The following is a 22,015-nucleotide window of genomic DNA, read 5'->3' as shown; positions in this document are numbered from 1 at the left end:
ATTCATTTGTTGCTTAAAAATCTCAGGGAGGGCCTCACTGCAAGGTCAGGTGGACTGCGTTTGCACCACATATACACACACGCCCCATCTTCTGCCACAGGCTAGATACTGGGGAGTTGGGGGGAGGGGAGGAGGGTGGTATTAATTAGATCAGAAGACTAGATCATAGATCATAGGGAATCATGAATATATTTGGTCTGAGTTCCACTCCCAGTGGGGCCGCTCACTCACTCAACAAAGATAAGCTACTACCTAATCCGAAAGATTTCTATCACAAGCTGTATGTGAGCTTTGGTAAGTTTCCTCCCGGCTCTGCCAACCAGTGTTCAAGAGGACCCTCCCAGCTCTGCCCATTTATATGGTGAGGACCCTTGAGCTCCTGCATTCGGTGTTCTGAGGTCCTCCTGAGCACTGACAGTTTGTGGTCTGAGGACCCTCCCCGATCTACCAGCCTTTGTCCCGGACCATCTCTGGCATTCGGTCTATGTCACAGGACCCTTCCAGCCCTGGCATTTGGAATTCTAAGGTCCCTTCTTTTGAGCTTTGACATTTTATGATCCCGGGACCCTCCCAGCTCTGGCATTCTCGGTTCTAAAGTCCCTCCCAGCTGTAACATTCTATAATCTAAGGACCCTCCCAGCTCTGACATTCGGTGTTCCAAGGTCCCTTCCAGCTCTGATGTTCTGTGTTCTCAGGTCTCTTTCAGCTCTAGCATTCTGATTCCCAGAGGCCCTGAATTCAGGCAGGAGTTTGGGTAGCTGACAGCAGCGTCCTGGAGCAGGGAGCAGGTGAGCACCCCACTTCCCACCCCACCAAAAGGAGCTCTTGGGAGAGCAGCACCCCCTCCCTCTCCACCTCTTGCCTCCCCTAGGTCCCTCACTGCCCAGAGGGCTGGAGAACCCACCCTCAGCTTCCAAGGAAGCTCACTCCTGCTGGTGTTACTGGGCCTGGGGGCTCACCTTCAGCATTTGGCTGTGAGCCGGTTCCCAGAGTCCCTAGCCAAAAAAACGGTTCTCTCCTAAGCGGGGCAGGGTAAGCAGCCCCTGAGGCAAAGCAGCAGTGACTTAAGGAAGGAGCCCCACAGAGGAGGTAGGGCTTATTTCCTTGGCACTCCTGCACCCCCATCCTCGAGCCCACACACAACAGGGAGTGCGGCCCCAAAGAGAGAGCAGTAACGCCTAGATGTGAACCAAAGCTCAGCTCACTGCTTGAGGAGAACAAACAGGGAGCAAAGCTACCCAGGCCTTAGAAGAACACAGAGCTGCAAAGGATGTTGGAATAGGGGATCATGGACGTCATCTAGTCCAACCACCTCATTTTACAGGTGGGGAAACTGAGGCTCTGGGAAATATTTCACTTGCCCATGCTCACAGAGAACCAGGATATGAACACAGGCCCCCTGAATCTCAAACTCGTGCTTCCTCTGCCTCTCTCTCTTCACTTCCCAAGCACCAACCCATTGGCGGAGCAGCCCCCAAGCCCCGCATGAGAATTCCCCACTGAATGACCTCCTCTCTTTATTTTATTTTTAATTTCTTGAATATTTTGGAGGCTGGCTCTCCCTAGCTCACCCAGCTTAGAACTGCAGTAGTCAATCACAGCTGATCCTCCTAGTAGTCATTCCCACATCAACTGGTTTATCCCTCCTTAGGCACAAGCAATTCACTAGCCTCAGCCCACCAGAACGATTTCTTTTCTGCCTGCCCTCCCTTGGCTCTCCATGCAGGAGGATCACATCATCCTCTATGTCTGGATTAGACTCCTTTCTCCCCCATCTCCAATGATCAAAATCCTTTTTTTCTTTTTTTTTTGGGGGGTGGGGTGGGATGGGGCAGGGCAATGAGGGTTAAGTGACTGGCCCAGGGTCACACAGCTAGTAAGTGTCAAGTATCTGAGGCCGTATTTGAACTCAGGTCCTCCTGAATTCAGGGCCGGTGTTTTATCCACTGTGCCACCTAGCTGCCCTCTTTCTTTCCTTCATGCCTCAGCTCAAGTTGCTGCCTTCTCCAGGGCAGCTTTCCCTGAAGGCATCTCAGAAAGTCTCTCCTGAAATTCTTCATAATTCCTTGAATCTCTCCTTTGCTGTCTTTGACGTAGGGCTTTGCAGTGTACATACTCCTATTTGAGTCTTACCTTGGGTCATTCTGGTTTCTTTCTCTACACATCCTTGACCCCCATCCCCAACAGACAAAGTCCTTAGAAGGCAGAGATGTATTTATTTTTTTCACGTCAGTATTTTCTTTTTAGATTTAGGTTTTTTGGGGGGTGGGGCAATGAGGGTTAAGTGACTTGTCCAGGGTCACACAAAGCTGAGGCCGGATTTGAAGTCAGGTCCTCCTGAATCCAAGGCTGGTGCTTTATCCACTGGACTACCTAGCTGCCCCCTAGATTTAGATTTTTGGATTTTTCTTTTTAGCAGTCATCACCAAACCCAAACACTCAAACACATGGAGAAGAGAAAAAGATCACATGTGAAACTCTGATGGTTACATGTGGTTTTTATTAATCCACAAAAACAAGTAATAAGAATAATGAAATGTCAGCAACAAATTATCTGCTCTATTTTTTCACCCTCTTCTGGCCTTTTATTGCTTGTAGATTTTTGTTCAGCTGATGTATTTTTCTTTCATTTTTTGCATCTCTGTCATTTCCCACTATCTCCCCATCCCTCTGCTCAGCCAATGCTATTTTTCTTTTTCTTTTTCTTTTTTTTGCGGGGCAATGAGGCTTAAGTGACTTGCCCAGGGTTACACAGCTAGTAAGTGTCAAGTGTCTGAGGTCAGATTTGAACTCAGGTCCTCCTGAATTCAGGGCCAGTGCTTTATCCACTGAGCCACCTAGCTGCCCCCAGTTAATGCTATTTTTCATCTTTGTATGCTTGGCACAAAGCACAGAGCAGTCAGCGAACAGTAGGGCCTCAGTAAATGTTTGCTGAGTTGATTAGAAAGAAAGACCCAGTTTGGAAAGGGAGAGTGGAGACTTTTTAGGTGGAAGAGGTCTTAGACATCACCTGGTACCAAGAGGCAACTAAGTAGCATGTTGGAGTCCGTGAGTCTTGATTTCAAATGCAGCCTCAGACACTTACTGGCTGTATATAAATCTGGGCAGAGTACTTAGCTTCTATCTGCCTCAGTTTCCTCCTCTGAAAAATGGGCATAACACCACCTATTTCCCAGTGTTGTTGAGGAGATAAAATGAGATAATATTTGTAGAGTGCTTTGCCAATATTAAAGTGCTACCTAAATGTTAGCTATTATTATTGCCAACTCCCTTATTTTATAGAGGTGAAATGGGAGGTGCAGAGAGGGGGGAGATTTGGCCAAGGTCACCTAGGGGTCAGAGACAAGATGTGATGAAGGTACTTTATTTCTTTTTTTTGTTTGTTTTGTTTTTTGTTTCTTAGTGAGGCAATTGGGGTTAAGTGACTTGTCAAGGGTCACACAGCTAGTAAGTGTTAAGTGTCTGAGGCCGGATTTGAACTCAGGTACTCCTGACTCCAGGGCTGGTGCTCTATCCACTGCGCCACCTAGCTGCCCTGGTACTTTATTTCTAATACAGGGCTCTTTATAATACTCCATCAGATACCCATCCTGACTCAGGCTTTGGGAGGACGAGTCCCTTTGATGGAGAAAATTGTTTCTTTCACTCCAGGTCACCCTTTCAGCCTACCAGGAACCCAAAGAACACCAATCAGCCAGGGCAGCTATGTGGTGCAGTGGATAAAGCACCAGCTCTGAATTCAGGAGGACCTGAGTTCAAATCTTGCCTCAGACACTTGACACTTACTTGCTGTGTGACCCTGGGCAAGTCACTTAACCCTCATTCCCCCGCCCAAAAAGAAAAGAAAAGAAAAGCAATCAGCCAACCTCCCTTGTAGATAGATCCTCACCATCCTGGTTGCCTTACCATGAAATCTGAAGGAAACTCCCATTCATTTACCCTCTGGACCAAAGTGTGGGGATACAACTTGTCCATGTTGGCATGGAGCTGATGTGATAAGGTTCATCCCAGAGCCAGACCCAAGCAAGGGAACAAGGTAGACAGTTAGTGTTTGGTTGAGTGTAAAGACATTATTTGAACTACTTGTGACTTCAGAGAGAATTAGGCTCTGAGGTGCTAAGGCAGCACAGGGGCCTAAGTAATGAAGCTTTCTTTTTAGGGCCAGCTACATCAAGAAGCTGAGGGGAAAAGAGAGAAAACGAGTGACCAGGCCCAGTGGGATGGCCTGACCAGACTTCTAAGAACCAAGTCCATGAGCTATCTTTGCAAAAAGGACTCGAAGATGTATCCAGGTTCCTTGCGGTACAACAGCCCCAGTGGAGGCAGCCGAGGCTCCTATAGCCACCTACAGAACCCCAACTTTGGGCCAGGTCCAGCCTATGCATACTATATGGGATACCATCAAGTGACCAACCTGGATGGCCAGAGGCAGTGGCTTGGGAACTGGGGCTCCCCCTACACTCCTCCAAAGATGGACTGGATGTCCTCTGGTGAAGACCCCGCAGATCATGGGAAGAAATCTTCAGCAGGCAAGACCTCCTACAGCCCCTCGGACTCCAGCAGCCTGCCCCTTTCCAAGGCCCCTGGAGATTACTCTCCCAAGGACGTACAGGAGCCCTCTTCCTGCCCTAGAAATGGCCACCACACCTATGCTTGGATGCAAAAATCCATGGGATACACAGGTAAGGGCTAAATAACCTCTTCCCTCCTTGTCACCCACCCAACCTAGGCTCATAAGGCTTAAGTTAGCCTCAAAGGCCTCTTCTAACCCCCTTGTTTTACAGAGGAGGAAACTGAGGCTTAGTGGGGGGAGGGGCAGGAAGAAATATATCCTTGGATCTTGAAGGGACCTCAGAAGTCATTTAGTCCAATGCCCTCATTTTACATAGGAGGAAACTGAGGCCCAGAGGAGCCAAGTGACTAGTCCAGGGTTACCCAGGTAGTAAATAGCAAAGCTGGGGATTGAACCCAGATCTTCTGATTCTTTCCCCTATACCAGAGATGAGGGGAAAATTCAGAAGACCAGGGAACTTTGGCCTTCCCACAAATTACCCCGACTCCAAAATCTGGACAGTTCAACATACTGAATTTATCTTTTGCCCTCCATAGGGAAGAGGAGGACCACTGGGTCCAGAGGAGGTAGGAGAAAGTCACAGTATCTTTCTATACTTATACAAATTGGTACAATCCTTGTCTGTGGGTATAATAAGCAGGCTTCTTCTCCAATGCAAGAGAACAGGCTGTCACCCTCTCCCTACCCGCCCCTATCAGGTTTCTATCTTCTCTTGGCCCAGCATCAAATGTGCCTGGTGGCCTGCTGGGGAGGGGTGGGGTGGAGGGAACAAGAGGAGGAGGGTAGCATAGTTAGCTAGTGGCATGGGTCAAATTGTTCTGATACTGGGATTCATGAAGGGAGAGAGAGCGAAAGCAGGAAAACAGCAGAGCTAGACAGAACCTTGGACATCATTCAATCCAAATCCTCTGATTTTTTTTTAACGATAGTAAAGAAATCTTTTCCTGCCCCCCCCCAATAAAAATAAAAAGCCAAACCAAATACCTTCTCTGGAACAGAACATTGAGTGTAAAAAATGGAGGAAACTATGTAAATGCTTCAGCCAACCTTGTTTTCTTTTAGGATCTTCCCAGCTCTGATCCTCATTGAAAGTATTTCTAAGAACCTCCTTATTGCAACTGATGTCAACGAGTCTTGCCTATCATTTAAAAAAAAAAAGGAAGAAAGAAAGAAAGAAAGCCCATTCCTCTATCTAGTCTCATTGTAAAATGGGGGAGTTGGACAACGTGTTGAATCCCCAAGGACTAAATAGAGGAATGGACTTGTCCAAGGTCACATAGATAATGACCGGCAGAGAATACACACTCTCTCTCTCTTTTGGGGGGGGTGGGGCAATTGGGGTTAAGTGACTTGCCCAGGGTCACACAGCTAGTAAGTGTTAAGTGTCTGAGGCCGGATTTGAACTCATGTCCTCCTGAATCCAGGGCCAGTGCTCTATCCACTGTGCCACCTAGCTGCCCCAAAATCCAGATCTCTTGAGTCTCAAACGAGCCTCCTCTTACCCCTCAAAATTTCTCTTCCTTAAAAGCTTTGCAAGACGTCATGTTTTCAGGTGAAAATCCTTAGGAGGAAAGAAGGTGGTGGCCTCACTAGGGTATTTTGTAATTTTGAGCTGCGACCGAGGAGTCCAGGATCTGTATTTCCTAGTGGTGAAGGAAAAAGAGATAGGAAATCCCCTTATACAGATTAAAACAAACAAACAAACAACCCTTTGCAGTTTAGCCAGTGGTGTTCAAGAGTTTCTCTAGCCAGAAGGGCTCGAACCTCGACCCCATCCCCCACAACCAACCAAATGATTGAAGCTCTCAGAAACTGGCTGGTGCTCAGACGTCAGACACCTACTCCATCCACTGTCCTGGGAGACTTTTTTTTTTTTTTTTTGGTGGGGCAATGAGGGTTAAGTGACTTGCCCAGGGTCACACAGCTAGTAAGTGTAAAGTGTCTGAGGCTGGATTTGAACTCAGGTCCTCCTGAATCCAGGGCAGGTGCTTTATCCACTGCACCACCTAGCTGCCCCCCACCCAAAGGAGACTTTTACTCATATTAGATCTCACCCATCTAAGGCATGGCGAGACTGGGGTGGGGGATCTCCTCGATGAGGAGATTTTAAAGGGAAAAGCTTACTGATACATCACCACACATCGACTGTCCTTATACAAGATACACCAGTGGCTTGCTAGATAGCTCCAGCAAGCCAACCAACACTCCTGTACTCTGTACCTGAAGGAAAGCTCAGTAATTTTCAGGTCAGGGAAAACCCCAAAGCAGACCCGCCTTATATTTCCTTAGCATTTTCTACTCTGTCATCGATGTGAGCTCTCACTTTTCTAATCTTGCTAAGGAACAAGTCAGAGCTAATCATGATCATGCCCTGGTGCCCCCAAGCACCTCTCCAGGACTCCAAGTGACAGCTGCTCATCTGCATTGGTGAGGGCAGTTTCTGCCCTGGGAAGGTCTCTATGCTAATAAAATTCCAGGTCTTTTCCAAACAATTTTCTAATCACGAGTTCCCATTCTCCTCCCTTTACAAATGAGAAAATTGGGGGCAGCTAGATGGCGCGGTGGTTAAAGCATCGGCCCTGGATTCAGGAGTACCTGAGTTCAAATCCGGCTTCAGACACTTGACACTTACTAGCTGTGTGACCCTGGGCAAGTCACTTAACCCCCATTGACTGCAAAAAAAAATGAGAAAAATGAGACCCCAAGAAGGGAAGTCATCACACAAAATATACAGGTAAGGAATGATACTGTGACGGCACTGTGGCCTGGGTCTTCCGATTAATTCCAAGCTTGGCGCTCTCTCTGCTAGACCAAGCTTCTTTCCTTCTGTGTGGTTTGTGTAGGGAGGCATCTGACTAGCTGTGTGACATTGGCTGCCTCAGTAGGTGGGCTCAATCAATAGGCAGCCATGACTGGGGTTATTGAAGAAGAAACTGGATGATACTCTAGAGGGAAGTTCTGGAGAGGTAAGGGGTAGAAATGGGGGCAAGGGGAGCAATTATTCATTTGCTCTGAATTCCTAGAAAGACTGGTCTCTGCACTTTCTAGTCCTAAAGCTGAAATAATAAGACCAAGTCACGAGACTGTAGCCCTTGAGGCTTACCAAATACATACTTTCTTCCCGTCAAATGGGTGGTGCCAATATCATTATTATTCTCGCTTTACATATGAAGAAACCGAGGCTAGTAAGTTTCCAAACTGGAACTGGCCCCCCAAGTCCTCACTACTCCAAGGACACAAAGATACTTGACTCATTTTAGGACTGAGCCCACAACCTTGTTCTCCCAGGCTCAGGGTTCTAACGATCTGAAAGAAGTGGCCCAAACAGCAGCCTTGAGAACAGTCAAGAGACTGGTTTTATAGGAGAACCTGAGAATCCAGGCCTTGTCTTCTGCCTCTGGATTTTGTCTGTACTCAACAGTACTGTCCACAGAAACAATATCCAGGGAGTTTAGGCATAGGTGAAAGATTTCACAGAATGAAGAGGACATAGAAACCTTAGAGAAACCAGTTCAAACAATCAACTAAGCAAGAAGCATTCATTAAGCACCTCCTGTTTACCACAAACTGTGCCAGGCCTCAGGGAGAAAAGTACAAGTAATGAAATAACTTTGACTCTGGAGGACCTTGAATTTTTTTTTGTTTGCTTGTTTGTTTTTGCAGAGCAATGAGGGTTAAGTGACTTGCCCAGCTAGTAAGTGTTGTGTCTGAGGCCGGATTGGAACTCAGGTCCTCCTAAATCCAGGGCCGGTGCTCTATCCAATGCGCCACCTAGCTGCCCCCTTGCATTCTAAAGGAGAAGACGACAAAGGCATATATTCTTATACGTACACATCCAGAAAAAATGCAAGGTGGTTAGGGAGGCAGGGAGGGAGGAACAGAAGGGTACTAGTAGCTGAGCTGATCAGGGAAGTCTTTGGGAAGGTGGTGTTTTCTCTCTGTCTTCTCGGAAGAGAGGGATTCTGCAGGGCAGAGATGCCTGAGCTTAGGACATTGGAGCATCTATCTAAGGTCTAAGAGACCTTAGAACACAGGATGGCAGGGCTCAGAGGGACCTTGGGGATTTTCTTGTCTAAGGCAGGGGGAAGTGACTTACCTAAGGTCACACAGGTAGTATATATAGTACAAGCAGAATTGGAACCCAAATAGCGTGAGGGAAAGGAAGGAGGCAGCAGGGTGGGAGGGAGATAGGGAGTTCGCAAGGGGATGGGAAACCAAAGCCTGGGGAATACCTGGCTCCTCCCTCCCCCTAGGCTGGGGATGGAACAGCCAGTTTGCACCTGTGCGGTATTGCCTTATGCCAAACCGCTTTCACCACCTCTTGGAGGCTGTGCCCTCACAGGCAGTGTCAAGTAAGGAGTTAAGCAATCATCCAGCAACTTTGATCCTGGGAGACAACAGCCCCTGAAGCATTCAGGCCCAAGAAATCCTTTCTTGGGTCTGAATTCCCAGAAAGACTTGCCTCACCTGTTTTTAAACTCCCTGCTCTGTACTCAGGAAGAGTGTGGAGCAGTTCCTTGAAAAGCAAAGGGTGGGGGCAGCTAGGTGGCACAGTGGATAGAGCACCCGCCCTGGATTCAGGAGGACCTGAGTTCAAATTTGACCTCAGACACTTGACACTTACTAGCTGTGTGACCCTGGGCAAGTCACTTAACCCTCATTGCCTACCCACCCCCCAAAAGCGAAGGGTGGACTGCAGACCTTAGGATCCTCAGCTTATTGTTGGAAGGGACTGCAGAAGCCCGCTAGTCCACCCCCTTTCATTTTACAGAGGGGGAAACTGAAGCCCAGAGGAGGAAATGACTTGCCCAAGGCCACACACAGGATCCTAGCTCTAGAGCCGCAAGAGACCTTAGAAGTCATTGACTTCAACTCCCGCCCCCCTTTTACAGAGGAAGATACTGAGGCCCAGGGAGGGGGAAAGGCTTGTCCAGAGTTGCCCAGTCATCTCTCCTCCCCGGCCTCAGTTTTCTCCTCTGTAAAATGGGGGGACTAGCCTAATGGGCCCCTGAGGTCCCTTCTGGCTCTAGCTCTCTGGTCGTCAAACAATCTCTGCCTCAAGGTTCCTTCCAGCCTTGTCAGCGTGAGACTGCCGGAGAGGAAGCCTTCTTCTCAGTCTTGGGTTCCAAGATCCTCTCTGTCCCAGGGGGCACCTAATCCTTTGAACACTTCTCTCGCCTGCCTCCAATGCGGCCGCCTTTGATGTGCTGTCCCTCACAAAAGGAAAGGTGAGAATTTTGACAGCAAATAAAGAAGCCAGGTCTGGCCTTAATTGTCCACCAAAGAAACTGCTGGAGGGCAGGGGAGGGCAGGGCAGGGGAGCGCTGGGCTTTCTGGTCTCTGGAAGTGCAGCTTAAGTCCGAGGCTATCGATCCTGTCCCTCCTCCGTTCTAGTCTTTTGCATGGCAAGCCAAGGAATGGGGAGAAAAGGAGGGGGGAGGGTGAAAGCAGGAGAGCTCTGACTCTGAGCTGGAGAGCTCAGGTGTTAAGCCCTAGCTGGCTGGGGGCGGGGGAGCCCCTTATTCCCGGGGAGTCTGGTGGAATGGAGAAAACACAGGGTTTTGAGCCAAAGGACCTGGATTCCAGTTCTACTTCTCCTACCACTACCTGGGTGACCTTGGACAAGTCAGTTCCCCTCCCCCTCCCTGGGCCTCAGTTTATCCCTCTGGAAAATGGAGGCATTGTACTAAATCTTCTCTTCAGAGTCAAGAAGCTCTCGGTTTGCAGCCTTCCTCATACTAGCCTTGTGAGCTTAGAGAAATCACTTCCCCTCCCTGGGCCTCAGTTTCTTCATCTCTGAAATTAGATCACTTGTTATTCTAGATCTAGGCTCCTAGGTGTGACCTTCAGCAAGTCCCTTCCCCTGCCTCTCTGAGATTTAGCTTCCTCTTCTTGTAAAATGAGTCCATTGGCCTCTGAGGTCCCCTCTGGCTCAATGAGCATTAGGTCTAGAGTGAACAAGACTGCCTACCTGGCTTAGCTCCATTTATATTGCTTGGCCTCCTTAGCTTTCAGTGGGTAAAACCTGGCCTGTGGACATTAGAGAATCTGATTAGGGAAAAGGCCTGCTAGCTAGCTGGTTTCCTGTAGTGTTTTTCTTCCTTTTTTCTTTTTTTTTGGGGGGGGGGGGGCGGTGCAGCAGGGCAATGAGGGTTAAGTGATTTGCCCAGGGTCACATAGCTAGTGTCAAGTGTCTGAGGGCAGATTCGAACTCAGGTCCTCCTGACTCCAGGTCCGGTGTTTTATCCACTGCACCACATAGCTGCCCCACCCCGTAGTGTTTTTAACATAGAAATAGGCTTCTCAAAGGGAGAGGGGGAGAAAGATGGGAAAGGATGATCTGAAAAGGCCCTGACACTTCCTGGAAAGTCTACCACAGTGCAGAGTCTAGGGAGCCACTTCATTATTATTTTTGTAATAATAACAATAATACTAGTGGGCATTTTTCAAGTGCCTACTATGTGACTGGCAGCATGCTGAGCATTTTACAAATATGATCTCATTTGGTCCTCACAGCAACCCTGGAAGGTAGATGCTATAATCAGCACCCCTGTTTTTACAGTTGAAGAAACTGAGGCAGGAGTTTGGTGAATTGCCCAAGGTCACATAGCGAGAAAATTTCTGAGGTAGGATTTGAATTCAGGTGTTCTAAACTCCTGGCTCAGTGCTCTAACCACTGCACCATCTATCTACCTCTGATGAATATCTTTTACTTTTACATCATCTTCATTTCTGAATACATCCCTCCCATAATCCCTACCCAGCCTTGGGGAAGAAGAAAGAGTGGGGAAAAAGCAGTTCAGCAAAAACTAACATATTCCTGTAGTCTGATAGCATAGGTACTATTACATAGTACTTACTATTACATACCCATTGCCCCCCACCTCTGTGAAGAAGAGATAGAGTTGACTTTGGTCAGCTGTTCAGGGAGCCACTTTAGAGGTTTCAAGTATGATCCTGTACGTGAGACAGAAAATAGAAACAATAGGCTTCCCTCATCATAAGACTTTGACCAGGAGGGAGTCAGAAGCAGCCCATGTGACCAGATGCTAAACAAGCATTATACATTCCTAAAATGGGAAAGTTTTTTTAAAGGGGCAGCTGGAGGACCTGGGGTTTGGGGCTTTCAGCAGGATTTGTTTGGACACAGTTCACTAATCTGAATTTGCATCTGCAATAGAGTAAATATCATGGGGAAGAGAATAGGGTGGAGGGAAACAGTTAACAACAGTAATTGTGAAAAAGAGAAAAGGGAAAAATTGTACAAAAATATTTATAGCAAGTCTTTGTGGTGGCTAAGAATTGGAAATCAAAGGAATGTCTATCAATTGGGGATTGACTGAAGAAACTGTGGTATATGATTGTAATGGAATATTATTGTGCTATAAGAAATGACAAGCAGGATGATTTCAGAAAGGCCTGGAAAGAGTCATATGAACTGATGTATAGTGAAATGAGCAGAACCCAGAGAACATTGTGCACAGTAACAGCAGTATTGTTCTATGAGCAATCGTGAATGACTTAACTACTCTCAGCAATACAGTGATCCAAGACAATCCCAAAGGGCTAATGATGAAGCATACTATCCACCTCCAGAGAAAGAACTGATATTGATTGAATGCAGACTAAAAAAAAGAGTACTTGTGGATTGTACATATATAACCTATATCAGATTGGTTGGTATCTTGTGGAAGAGGGAGGAAAGGGAGGGAAGGAGAAAAATCTGGAACTCTAAATCTTATAAAAATGAATGTTGAAAACTACCTTTACATATAACTGAGGGGCAGCTAGGTGGCACAGTGGATAAAGCACTGGCCCTGGATTCAGGAGGCCCTGAGTTCAAATCTAGGCTCAGACACTTGATATTTACTAGCTGTGTGACCCTGGGCAAGTCACTTAACCCTCATTGCCCCCACCAAAAAACAAAACATAACTGGAAAAAATGAATTTGCATCTGCTTGGGAGTAGAGGGAAAACCGACCTGGGCTGAGCTGAGCTCAACTACCGAGAGACAAACAATTGACCCAGGGATTAGTACCTGAGATGGGGTAATAATTGGGGGATCTGTGGAAGGGATAAACAAAAGTGAGCTCTCTTTACCTCTCCTCCACTAAAAATACTTCCAGTATAAATAAAGTGCTTAATCCACTGCACCACCTAGCTGCCCCTCTTTCTTTTCTCTTTTTTTTTTTTTTTTTTTTTGCAGGCAACGGGGGTAAAGTGACTTGCCCACGGTCACACAGCTAGTAAGTGTCAAGTGTCTGAGGCCGGATTTGAATTCAGGTACTCCTGAACCCAGGGCCGGTGCTTAACCACTGCGCCATCTAGCTGCCCCTCTTTCTTTTCTCTTTCTCTTGTCCATTTCTCTCTCCCTTTCCATTCCATCTCATCTTCTCCAGAAGATTGCTCGCCCTCTATCTTCCCCTATCTTTCACTAGTTTTCAGTCTCTTCCTGTCTACTGGTTGATTCCCTACTACCCAAAGCCTCCTCCATCCTTGGAAAACCCTTGCTTGTTCCTTCTTCCATCCCCATTAACTCTTTTTTGGGGGGCAGGATAATGGGGGTTAAGTGACTTGCCCAGGGTCACACAGCTAGTAAATGTCAAGTGTCTGAGGTCGAATTTGAACTCAAGTCCTCCTGAATCCAGGGCCGGTGCTTTATCCACTGTACCACCTATATGCCCCCTGCCCATTAACTCTTGTCCTCCATCCCTCCTCTCTCTCTCTCTCTCTCTCCCTCTCTCTCTCTCTCTCTCTCTCTCTCTCTCTCTCTCTCTCTCTCTCTCTCCCCCCCCCTCCTTTTTGTGGCTGAACTCTTCGGGTCATGTACAATTGGTACTTTCCTTTCCTCTCATCCTCTTTGCAAATCTTTGCAGTCTACCTACCTGCATTATCATTCCACTGAAACTGTCTCCTCCAAAGTCACTAATGTTCCCAGAATCGCTAGATCTGTTACACTGGTGAGTGCCTTTTCTCAATCCCCGTTCTTCTCGACTTTGCTGCAGACTTTTGCCCTGTGTCTCACCATCTTCTCCTTTGAAATTTTCTTCCCTCTAGGTTTTTGGGGACACTGCTCTCTCCTCATTCTCTTCCTCTTTGTCAGACTTGTTCCTTCTGAGTCTTCATTCTAGGTCACACCATCAAATCATGAGTATTGCCCAAGGCTCTGTCCTGGGTCCCCTTCTTCCTTCAGGCGGTTTCATATGGTGATCTCATCCACTCACCTGGATTCAGCTATCTGTAGGAGGGTTGAGTGACTTGCCCAGGGTCACACAGCTAGTAAGTGTCAACTGTTTGAACTCAGGTCCTCCTGAATCCAGGGCCCGTGCTTTATCCACTGCACCACCTAGCTGCCCCTGTCATGTCCAGTATTAAACTCATCATCTCCCCCTCCCCCAAATTCTTCCCTCTTCCTAGCTTTCCTTTTATTTTTTTTGGTGGGGCAATGAGGGTTAAGTGACTTGCCCAGGGTCACATAGCTAGTAAGTGCTAAGTGTCTGAGGCTGGATTTGAACTCAGGTCCTCCTGAATCCAGGACCGATGCTCTATCTACTGCACCACCTAGCTTCCCCTCTTCCTGGCTTTCCTATTGCAGTCCAGGGCACCACCATCCTCCCAGTTACCCAGGCTCACAACCTAGGTGTCATCCTAAATTGTATGCAGTCTGTTGCCAAAGCCTGTGGCAACATCTCTTGTATACAGCCCTTCTCTCCTCTGACACTGTCATCACCCTGGTGTAAGCCCTTACCACTACTGGACTATTGCACTAGCCTATCCGAGGGTCAGCCTCCCACAAATATCTCCCCACTCCAGTCCATCTTCCACTCAGCTGTCAAACTGATCTTCCCGAAATGCAGATCTACCTCCACCCAATTCAATAAACTTCAATAGCTCCCTATTGCCTTCAGGATCAAAGAGAAAATCCTCCGTTTGGCTTTCAAAGCCCTCCTAACCTAGGCCCTTCCTCCCTTTCCAGTTTTCTTACACCTATCCCCAACTCTCTCCATACTCTTCGATCCAAGGACACTGACCTTGCATCCTTCACATCAGGAGACTCAGCTCCGAACATCTTCCCCAACTGCCTCCCCACCTCCCATCCCAATGCCTGGAATTCTATGCCTCCTCATCCCTGCCTCCTGGAGTCCCTGTCATCCTTCAAGTCCCAGCTAACATCCCACCTTCTCCCAGAAGCCTTTTCTCCTTAATCTTGGTGTTTTACTTCTGAGACTGCTCCCAATTTATCTTCTCTAGGTCTTTGTGCATGTTTTTTTCCCCCGTGATGCTGTGGGCTTCTTGAGAGCAGGGACTATTTTTTACCTTTACATGCATCCCCAGCACTTAGCACAGAGCCTGGTACATCGCAGGTAACCGAGTATCTTTCTTTCTCCTCTCCTCAGTGGTTGGTCAGATGGCACACACAATGTTAGGTTCATTTTGTCATCAAACAAGGAAACATCTCAGTTTACAACCCCTCCCCCATCCTCTGCAAAGGTTCAAGGGATTAAAGGTCTTTGAGATGAAGTGGAATCTCCACATTTAACTAAAGCACTGAAAGGGCAAGTGATTCTTTTTTTTTTTTTTTTTTTGGTGAGGCAATTGGGGTTAAGTGACTTGCCAAGGGTCACACAGCTAGTAAGTGTCAAGTGTCTGAGGCCGGATTTGAACTCAGGTCCTCCTGACTCCAGGGCCGGTGCTCTATCCACTGTGCCACCTAGCTGCCCCTTAGGCAAGTGATTCTAAAGAGGGCTCTTAGCCCAGTGCTTGGGGGCAAGTGGAAAAAGTCTCCAGCATCAGTGAGTGCCAAGGAAACTCACCACTTGAATTTTGGGGAAAACACTATCAATTCAAAAGTTCAGTTCAATAAATCTGTAGCCAACTGATGCAGTGAATAGAGTACTAGATTTGAAGTCAGCAGGACTTCAGTTCCAGTTCTGCCTCAGACACCTACTAGCTGTGTGACACTGAGCAAGTCACTTCATCTGTCTCCGATTGTGTTTCCCCATCTGTAAAGTGGGCATGATAATAGCACCTACTTCCCAGAGTGGGCAGCTAGGGGGTGCTGCAGTGGAGGCCTGTAGTCAGGAAGACTCATCTTCCTGAGTCTCAGACACTAACTATGTGACCCTGGGCATGCCACTTAATCGCTGTTTGCCTCAGTTTCCTCATCTGTCAAATGAGTTGGTGAAGGAAATGGCAAACAACTCCAGTATCTTTGCCAAGAAAACCCCAAATGGGGGCAGATGGGTGGCACAGTGGATAAAGCACTGGCCCTGGATTCAGGAGGATCTGAGTTCAAATCCGGCCTCAGACACTTGACACGTACTAGCTGTGTGACCCTGGGCAAGTCACTTAACCCTCATTGCCCCACAAAAAAAAAAAAAAAGAAAGAAAGAAAAGAAAACCCCAAATGGAGTCATGAAGAGTTGGGCATGACTAAAAAATGATTCAACACTTCCCAGAGTTGTGAGGATAAAATGAGATGATACTTGTAAGGTGCAAACCATTAAAAACTATTGTACAGGGGCAGCTAGGTGGCGCAGTGGATAGAGCACCGGCCCTTGAGTCAATAGTACCTGAGTTCAAATCTGGCCTCAGAGGCTTAACACTTACTAGCTGTGTGACCCTGGGCAAGTCACTTAACCCCAATTGCCTCACTAAAAACAAACAAACAAAAAACTATTGTATAATGAGCATTTTAAAATCCCATTATTATTACCATTGTTAAGCTCCCACTGTGCTTGTGCTAGGAGAGATGCAGAGTTTAGATAAGACGTTGTCAGAATATGTCCCCTGCCTTCCTAAGGGTCCCATGCTAGTAGAAGCAACCTCTTGTAACACAAACACACTCTAGAAACTACTGTCTCCTACCATAATCATCTTCTGCCTGGCCCAGGATGAAGGAGGTAATAGTCCCAACTCCTCAGCGCCATTCAGGCCACATCAGTGTTCCAGAACAATGTGTTCAGATGTAGGTGTATTTTTGGAAGGACACTGGCTAGCTGAAGAGGGACTGAAGACTATGCATTATGTTGTTTTTGTTGTTGTTGAATGGCCTTAGTTCTCAAAGAGGACCATGACGTCAGGAAGGTCATTCATGACTTGCAAGTGAATTGGATTTGAGTCAGGCAGGGCTGTGTAGAGTCACCAGTCTCATGCTTTATAGGATCAGCTGAAGGAAGACACTTGGTGACTCGGACACTTTATTTGTTTGGCCCCAGAAGACAACCCTAGAAACAATGGATCAAAATGACAGTTAGACTCAAAATAGAGGCAAGAGAGCTTGGGGTTTGGAGTGGGTAGGCCTTAGTTGAAATCCCAGCTCTGGGGGGCAGCTAGGTGGTGCAGTGGATAAAGCACCGGCCCTGGATTCAGGAGGACCTGAGTTCAAATCCGGCCTTAGACACTTGACATTTACTAGCTGTGTGACCCTGGGCAAGTCACTTAACCCCAATTTCCTCACCAAAATAAAGTGAGAAAACAGAGGCAAACAGAGGTTAAGTGACTTGCCCAGGGTCCCTGTGGCAGGGGTTAAAGTCAGGTCTTTTGGACTCCATTGTGCCACCTGATATGAGGTCATGAGGTGTTTCCGCTTGGGTAGAGGTTAGTCTAGAAAACGTGTGGCAATGTTCCTTAATTCTTTTTTTTTTTTTTTGCGGGGCAATGGGGGTTAAGTGACTTGCCCAGGGTCACACAGCTAGTAAGTGTTAAGTGTCTGAGGCTGGATTTGAACTCAGGTACTCCTGAATCCAGGGCCAGCGCTTTAACCACTGTGCCATCTAGCTGCCCCAATGTTCCTTAATTCTTGAACCCAGATGTGCTTGCTCTTCCAAACAGGGAAAACAAGGAAAGAGAAGTACCGGATGGTTTATACTGATCATCAGAGACTGGAGCTGGAGAAGGAATTTTACTTCGCTAGATACATCTCCTCACCAAGACGGCTGGAACTGGCATCTTCTTTGAACCTTTCAGAGAGACAAGTAAGTAGAGTATACTGGGCCTTCCAGGTTTTCCAAGACTTGCTACCAGGGACTTAGCAGAAGGCTGAGGTGAGACTGAGAGGTTAATAGTAGTCTCTGGAGTCAGAAATCCCAGCCTCAAATCTTGGTGCTGCCATGGGTTACCTATGCAATTTTGGGTCAGCTAGTTCATCTCTATGGATCTTATTCATAAAATTAAGGGGGGCAGCTAGGTGACGCTGCAGTGAATAAAGCACTGGCCCTGGATTCAGGAGGACCCTGGGCAAGTCACTTAACCCCCCATTGCCCCGCAAAAAAAAAAAAAATTTTAAATAGAGGAATGGATGTTTTACCCAGCAGCCTCCCCTTGTAAGAACGATCTCTCCTCAGTGGGGTCATTTTTTAGGGGCAGCTAAGTGTCACAATGGATAGAGCACCGGCCCTGGAGTCAGGAGGACCTGAGTTCAAATCCAACTTCAGACACTCAACACTTACTAGCTGTGTGACCCTGGGCAAGTCACTTAACCCTCATTGCCCTGCAAAAAAACAAAACAAATAAAATTAAATGAAGGGGGAACAAGTGGGCACTTCCAGCTCTAGAGCAGGGAGTCTATATTCCTAATAGAATAAATAAGTACTGAAGGATGTTGGGGTTTTTTTTAAGTCTCCTTCCTTGAAGGGATTTTTTTTTTTAAAAGATAGATTCTCATCTGGGTTCAAACATCTGAGTTTTCCATTGGTGGAGATGGAGGAAAGGTTGAGATGATCTTTATAAGTCTTCTTTATCTCGGTGATTCTGTGGGAAAAGTTATTTCTCAAAAGAAAACCCAGTCTGTCATGAATGACGCTTGCAAATGGTAGGAAGTCCTAGGGAAGGAGTCGAAGTGTGTTGTTTGAGTTCATCTGCTTTGAGTCTGCCAGGCTATGGAAGTCAGAGTTGGAGTCCTGTGCCAACCAGCTCCTGGGCTGCAGACTGTGCCCTCCAGCAGCCATATGACTTCATTTTTGGGCTCTGGGTCATGACTCAGTATGGCTTACTCCTCCCCACTGGAAGTACTGGAAGAAGAGGAAATGTTTCATTCTTTGTACTTGTATCTACAGAGCCTAGTACAGCCTCCAGTTGTTGTTGTTGTTTGTCCTTCATTCTCAAAGAAGACCATGACAGATGTCATGACTCCCACTGAATTGGATTTAAGTGAGAGAGGGCTGTGCGGGGTCACCAGACTTACTTTCTCTTCCTGAGGCAACTGGGTCCAGTGGCAAGATAGATATCAGGACAACTGGAGATGGCCCTGGATGTTTAAGGCAATTGGGGTTAAGTGACTTGCCCAGGGTCACGCCTCTAGTAAGTGTCTGACATGAGATTTGAACCCAGGTCCTCTTGACTCCAGGGTCAGTGTTCTATCCACTGCACCACCTAGCTGCACTGGGTAGGGCAGTGCCTAACACATAGTAGGAGATTAATAAATGTTTGTTGATTGATTGATTGATTGATTCTGGAGATACCAGAAAAAAGGGCCTGGGGTTCTCCTGGAGGGAAGAAGGGAGAACAGAGCAATCATATTTCTTTATAAGTAATTGTTACTGGGGCAGCTAGGTGGCACAGTGGATAAAACACCGGCCCTGGATTCAGGAGTACCTGAGTTCAAATCCGGCCTCAGACACTTGACACTTACTAGCTGTGTGACCCTGGGCAAATCACTTAACCCCCATTGACCCGCAAAATAAACAAAAAACAAAGCAAAAACAACAACAAAAAAAGTAATTGTTACCTATCTGAGCATGAATCCCTTCCCATTCCAGGATTCTTGTTTAAGCATGGAGAGTTCTAAGAATTTTTCCCATTATCCCATAGTGCAAAGACTCAAGGTGCCATTTGTGACCTGGCAAGATTTGAAGTAGTCTTCACTCGGTGTGACAAGGGTTGCCCATCACTGCCTTTTCTAAACCTCCAGTCCGTTCCTTAAGGTCAGCTGCAGGTGTCACCACGCAGGCCTTGAGGGGGCCTCTAAGTCAGACTTTCTGGACCCCCAGAAACACGAATCAAGTTTCTTCCTCCCCGTTCCTGCCCACACATAGCAGAGCACAAAATGCAGTGATATTCATGGGTGTGCCCAACTGGGAACTAAAAATTGATCTTGGCTCATCTACCTAATGTGATATGTTCATTCCTTCCTTTGCCACCCTGTGCTGAGAAAATGAGGGCAGAGGACAGTAGGAACCAGGGATTTGATTCCAGGGTTGGCTACTAATGGGCCTCAGAAGGAGCATCATGGAGTTCAAGCTGAAAACCCCTTTAGGCCCCAGTACATAAAATGGTGCAGCTTGGAGGGACCTTCTAACATGAGATCTTAGGAAAAAAATTTTCAGAAAACTACCACCAAGAAGAAAGAATATCATGGCTTGAAGGGTCATTAGAACCTAAAATGTTATAGCATGGACCGAACTTAGGCCTTAGAACAAAGTATCAAGATTACCCTTAGGAAAACTGATTGTTAAACATGGGAAGGCCCTTAGAACTTAGAGTGTCAGAACTGGGAGAAGCCCAAGAAGGTCAACTTCAACCGCCCCCCCAATTCCATATTTCCAAGCTGTAGGGAACTTTAGAGCCCTGAACATCAGACCTTTTTTTTTTTTTTTTGTGGGGCAGTGAGGGTTAAGTGACCTGCCCAGGGTAACACAGCTAGTAAGTATCAAGTGTCTGAGGCCGGGATTTGAACTCAGGTCCTCCTGAATCCAGGGCCAGTGCTTTATCCACTGCTCCACCTAGCTGCCCCCTCACATGATCTATTCCAGAGACTTCGTTTTCCATTTTCCTGTTGAGATACCTGGTTTCCTTTTGTTTCATTCCAGAGACCACTTAGAGGGTCACAGAATCCTTTTTCCCCAATCCCCAAGATAGTGAATTTGGGCATAACCTGTAAAATTACAATGAATTATAAGAGTGAAAAGTTCTCTCTAACAGTTTTCGGTTTTTACTTCTTTAATCGGTTAATTTATTATTATTATTATTTTTTTTTTAGTGAGGCAATTGGGATTAAGTGACTTGCCCAGGGTCACACAGCTAGTAAGTGTTAAGTGTCTGAGGCCAGATTTGAACTCAGGTCCTCCTGACTCCAGGGCCGGTGCTCTATCCACTGCGCCACCTAGCTACCCGGTTAAATATTTTGAACCTCAGTCTACCTATTTATAAAAGGGGGAACCCATTTTCCACTTTCTTATTCCTTATGATGTGGGATAGATTGTGAAGAGCAGCCGGGGTTAGGGACGAAGAGAGCAGCTGTCTTGCTCTTTCAGTCACAGGAGCTCCACAATTGTGTGCATCTCTGGGGGAAGTCTGGAGGAATGTGACTTCATTGCCCTGCAAAAACAAAAATAAAAACAAACAAAAAAATAGGTTTGTATGATCCTTTTTTTTTTTTTTGCGGGGCAATGAAGGTTAAGTGACTTGCCCAGAGTCACACAGCTAGTAAGTGTCAAGTGTCTGAAGCCAGATTTTGAACTCAGGTCCTCCTGAATCCAGGGCCGGTGCTTTGTCCACTGTGCCACCTAAGCTGCCTGGTCTGGATGATCTTGAACAAATTCTCCTCCTTGGCCTCAGTTTCCCCCTCTGTAAAATGAGAGGATTGGACTAGATGTGCTCTCAAGTTTCTCTCGCTTCTAAATCCTATGACATTCTGAGCCTTCAGCCAACATAGTAGGTGGTGCAGTATTATTCTTTCTCCCCTACTTGACTCCTGTGTAGTTATGGGTAAGTTTCTCCACTTCTCTGTTTCTTCAGTTGTGAAATGGATAGGACAGCCTGAAAATACCTACCTCCTAGTATCTTTGTTAGGAGCAAAGGAGATATAAGGCATCTTGCAAATGGTAAGTGTTACAGAGCTGTCCATTATCATTATTGTGATGATTTCCTTCTTTTCTTTTATAGGTGAAAATTTGGTTCCAAAACCGTAGAGCCAAAGAGAAGAAACAAATGAACAGGAGATCCCTTCCTATTGACAACAGCCAAGGTCCCTTAGCATGGGATTCAGGCTTGGCTGGCCCTGCTCAAGGGTTAGCCCTCATCTGACTCATCCCTCCCCCTCTAATCTGGTTACTTCTCACCCATGAGGGCTTGCCTTGTAGTTAGTATATCAGGGAGGTGGTATTAAGCTCTCAGTAAGGTGAAAGGCAGGGGCTAGGTTATAGGGGTGAAGTCGTCTCCCATTAATCCCATTTAGGCAGTTGGTGGTACAGTGGATAGAGCCCTGGAGTTAGGAAGTCCCTAGTTCACGTTCTGTCTCAGACACTGTGTGATTCTAGGTAAGTCACTTAACCTCAGTTCCCTCATCTGTAAAAAGGGGATGACAAAAGCACCTACCCACAAAGGGTTGTTGTGAGAATCAAATGAGATAATATTCATGAAAAGCACTACATTTATAGCACAGTGCCTGGCATGTGTTAGATGCTATACAAATACTCACTCCCTTACTTTTCTCCTCTTTTC

General features: G+C 46.7%; 1 protein-coding gene across 1 annotated transcript; it reads left to right on the top strand.

The window, feature by feature from the left end:
• The first annotated feature begins 4,252 nt into the window (after positions 1-4,252).
• LOC122733916 (homeobox protein CDX-4-like) lies at positions 4,253-21,598 on the top strand. Its single transcript, XM_043974625.1, has 3 exons — positions 4,253-4,682; positions 17,408-17,550; positions 21,458-21,598. Exons 1-3 carry the CDS (start codon positions 4,253-4,255, stop codon positions 21,596-21,598), a joined length of 714 nt encoding a protein of 237 aa, XP_043830560.1.
• The last annotated feature ends 417 nt before the right edge of the window (positions 21,599-22,015 follow it).

This window comes from Dromiciops gliroides, chromosome X, assembly GCF_019393635.1.
Source record: "Dromiciops gliroides isolate mDroGli1 chromosome X, mDroGli1.pri, whole genome shotgun sequence".
In the NCBI taxonomy this organism is placed as follows: Eukaryota; Metazoa; Chordata; class Mammalia; order Microbiotheria; family Microbiotheriidae; genus Dromiciops; species Dromiciops gliroides.
Note: the sequence above shows the minus strand (reverse complement) of the source record. Positions and strands in the feature narration are given on the sequence as shown.

Bases quoted from the DNA above. Each gene is read 5' to 3' on its own strand.
- LOC122733916 (XM_043974625.1), top strand. From the start codon at position 4,253: ATGAGCTATCTTTGCAAAAAGGACTCGAAGATGTATCCAGGTTCCTTG. The intron at 4,683-17,407 runs GTAAGGGCTAAA...TCTTCCAAACAG, and splicing joins AAAATCCATGGGATACACAG to GGAAAACAAGGAAAGAGAAG. The intron at 17,551-21,457 runs GTAAGTAGAGTA...TTTCTTTTATAG, and splicing joins TGAACCTTTCAGAGAGACAA to GTGAAAATTTGGTTCCAAAA.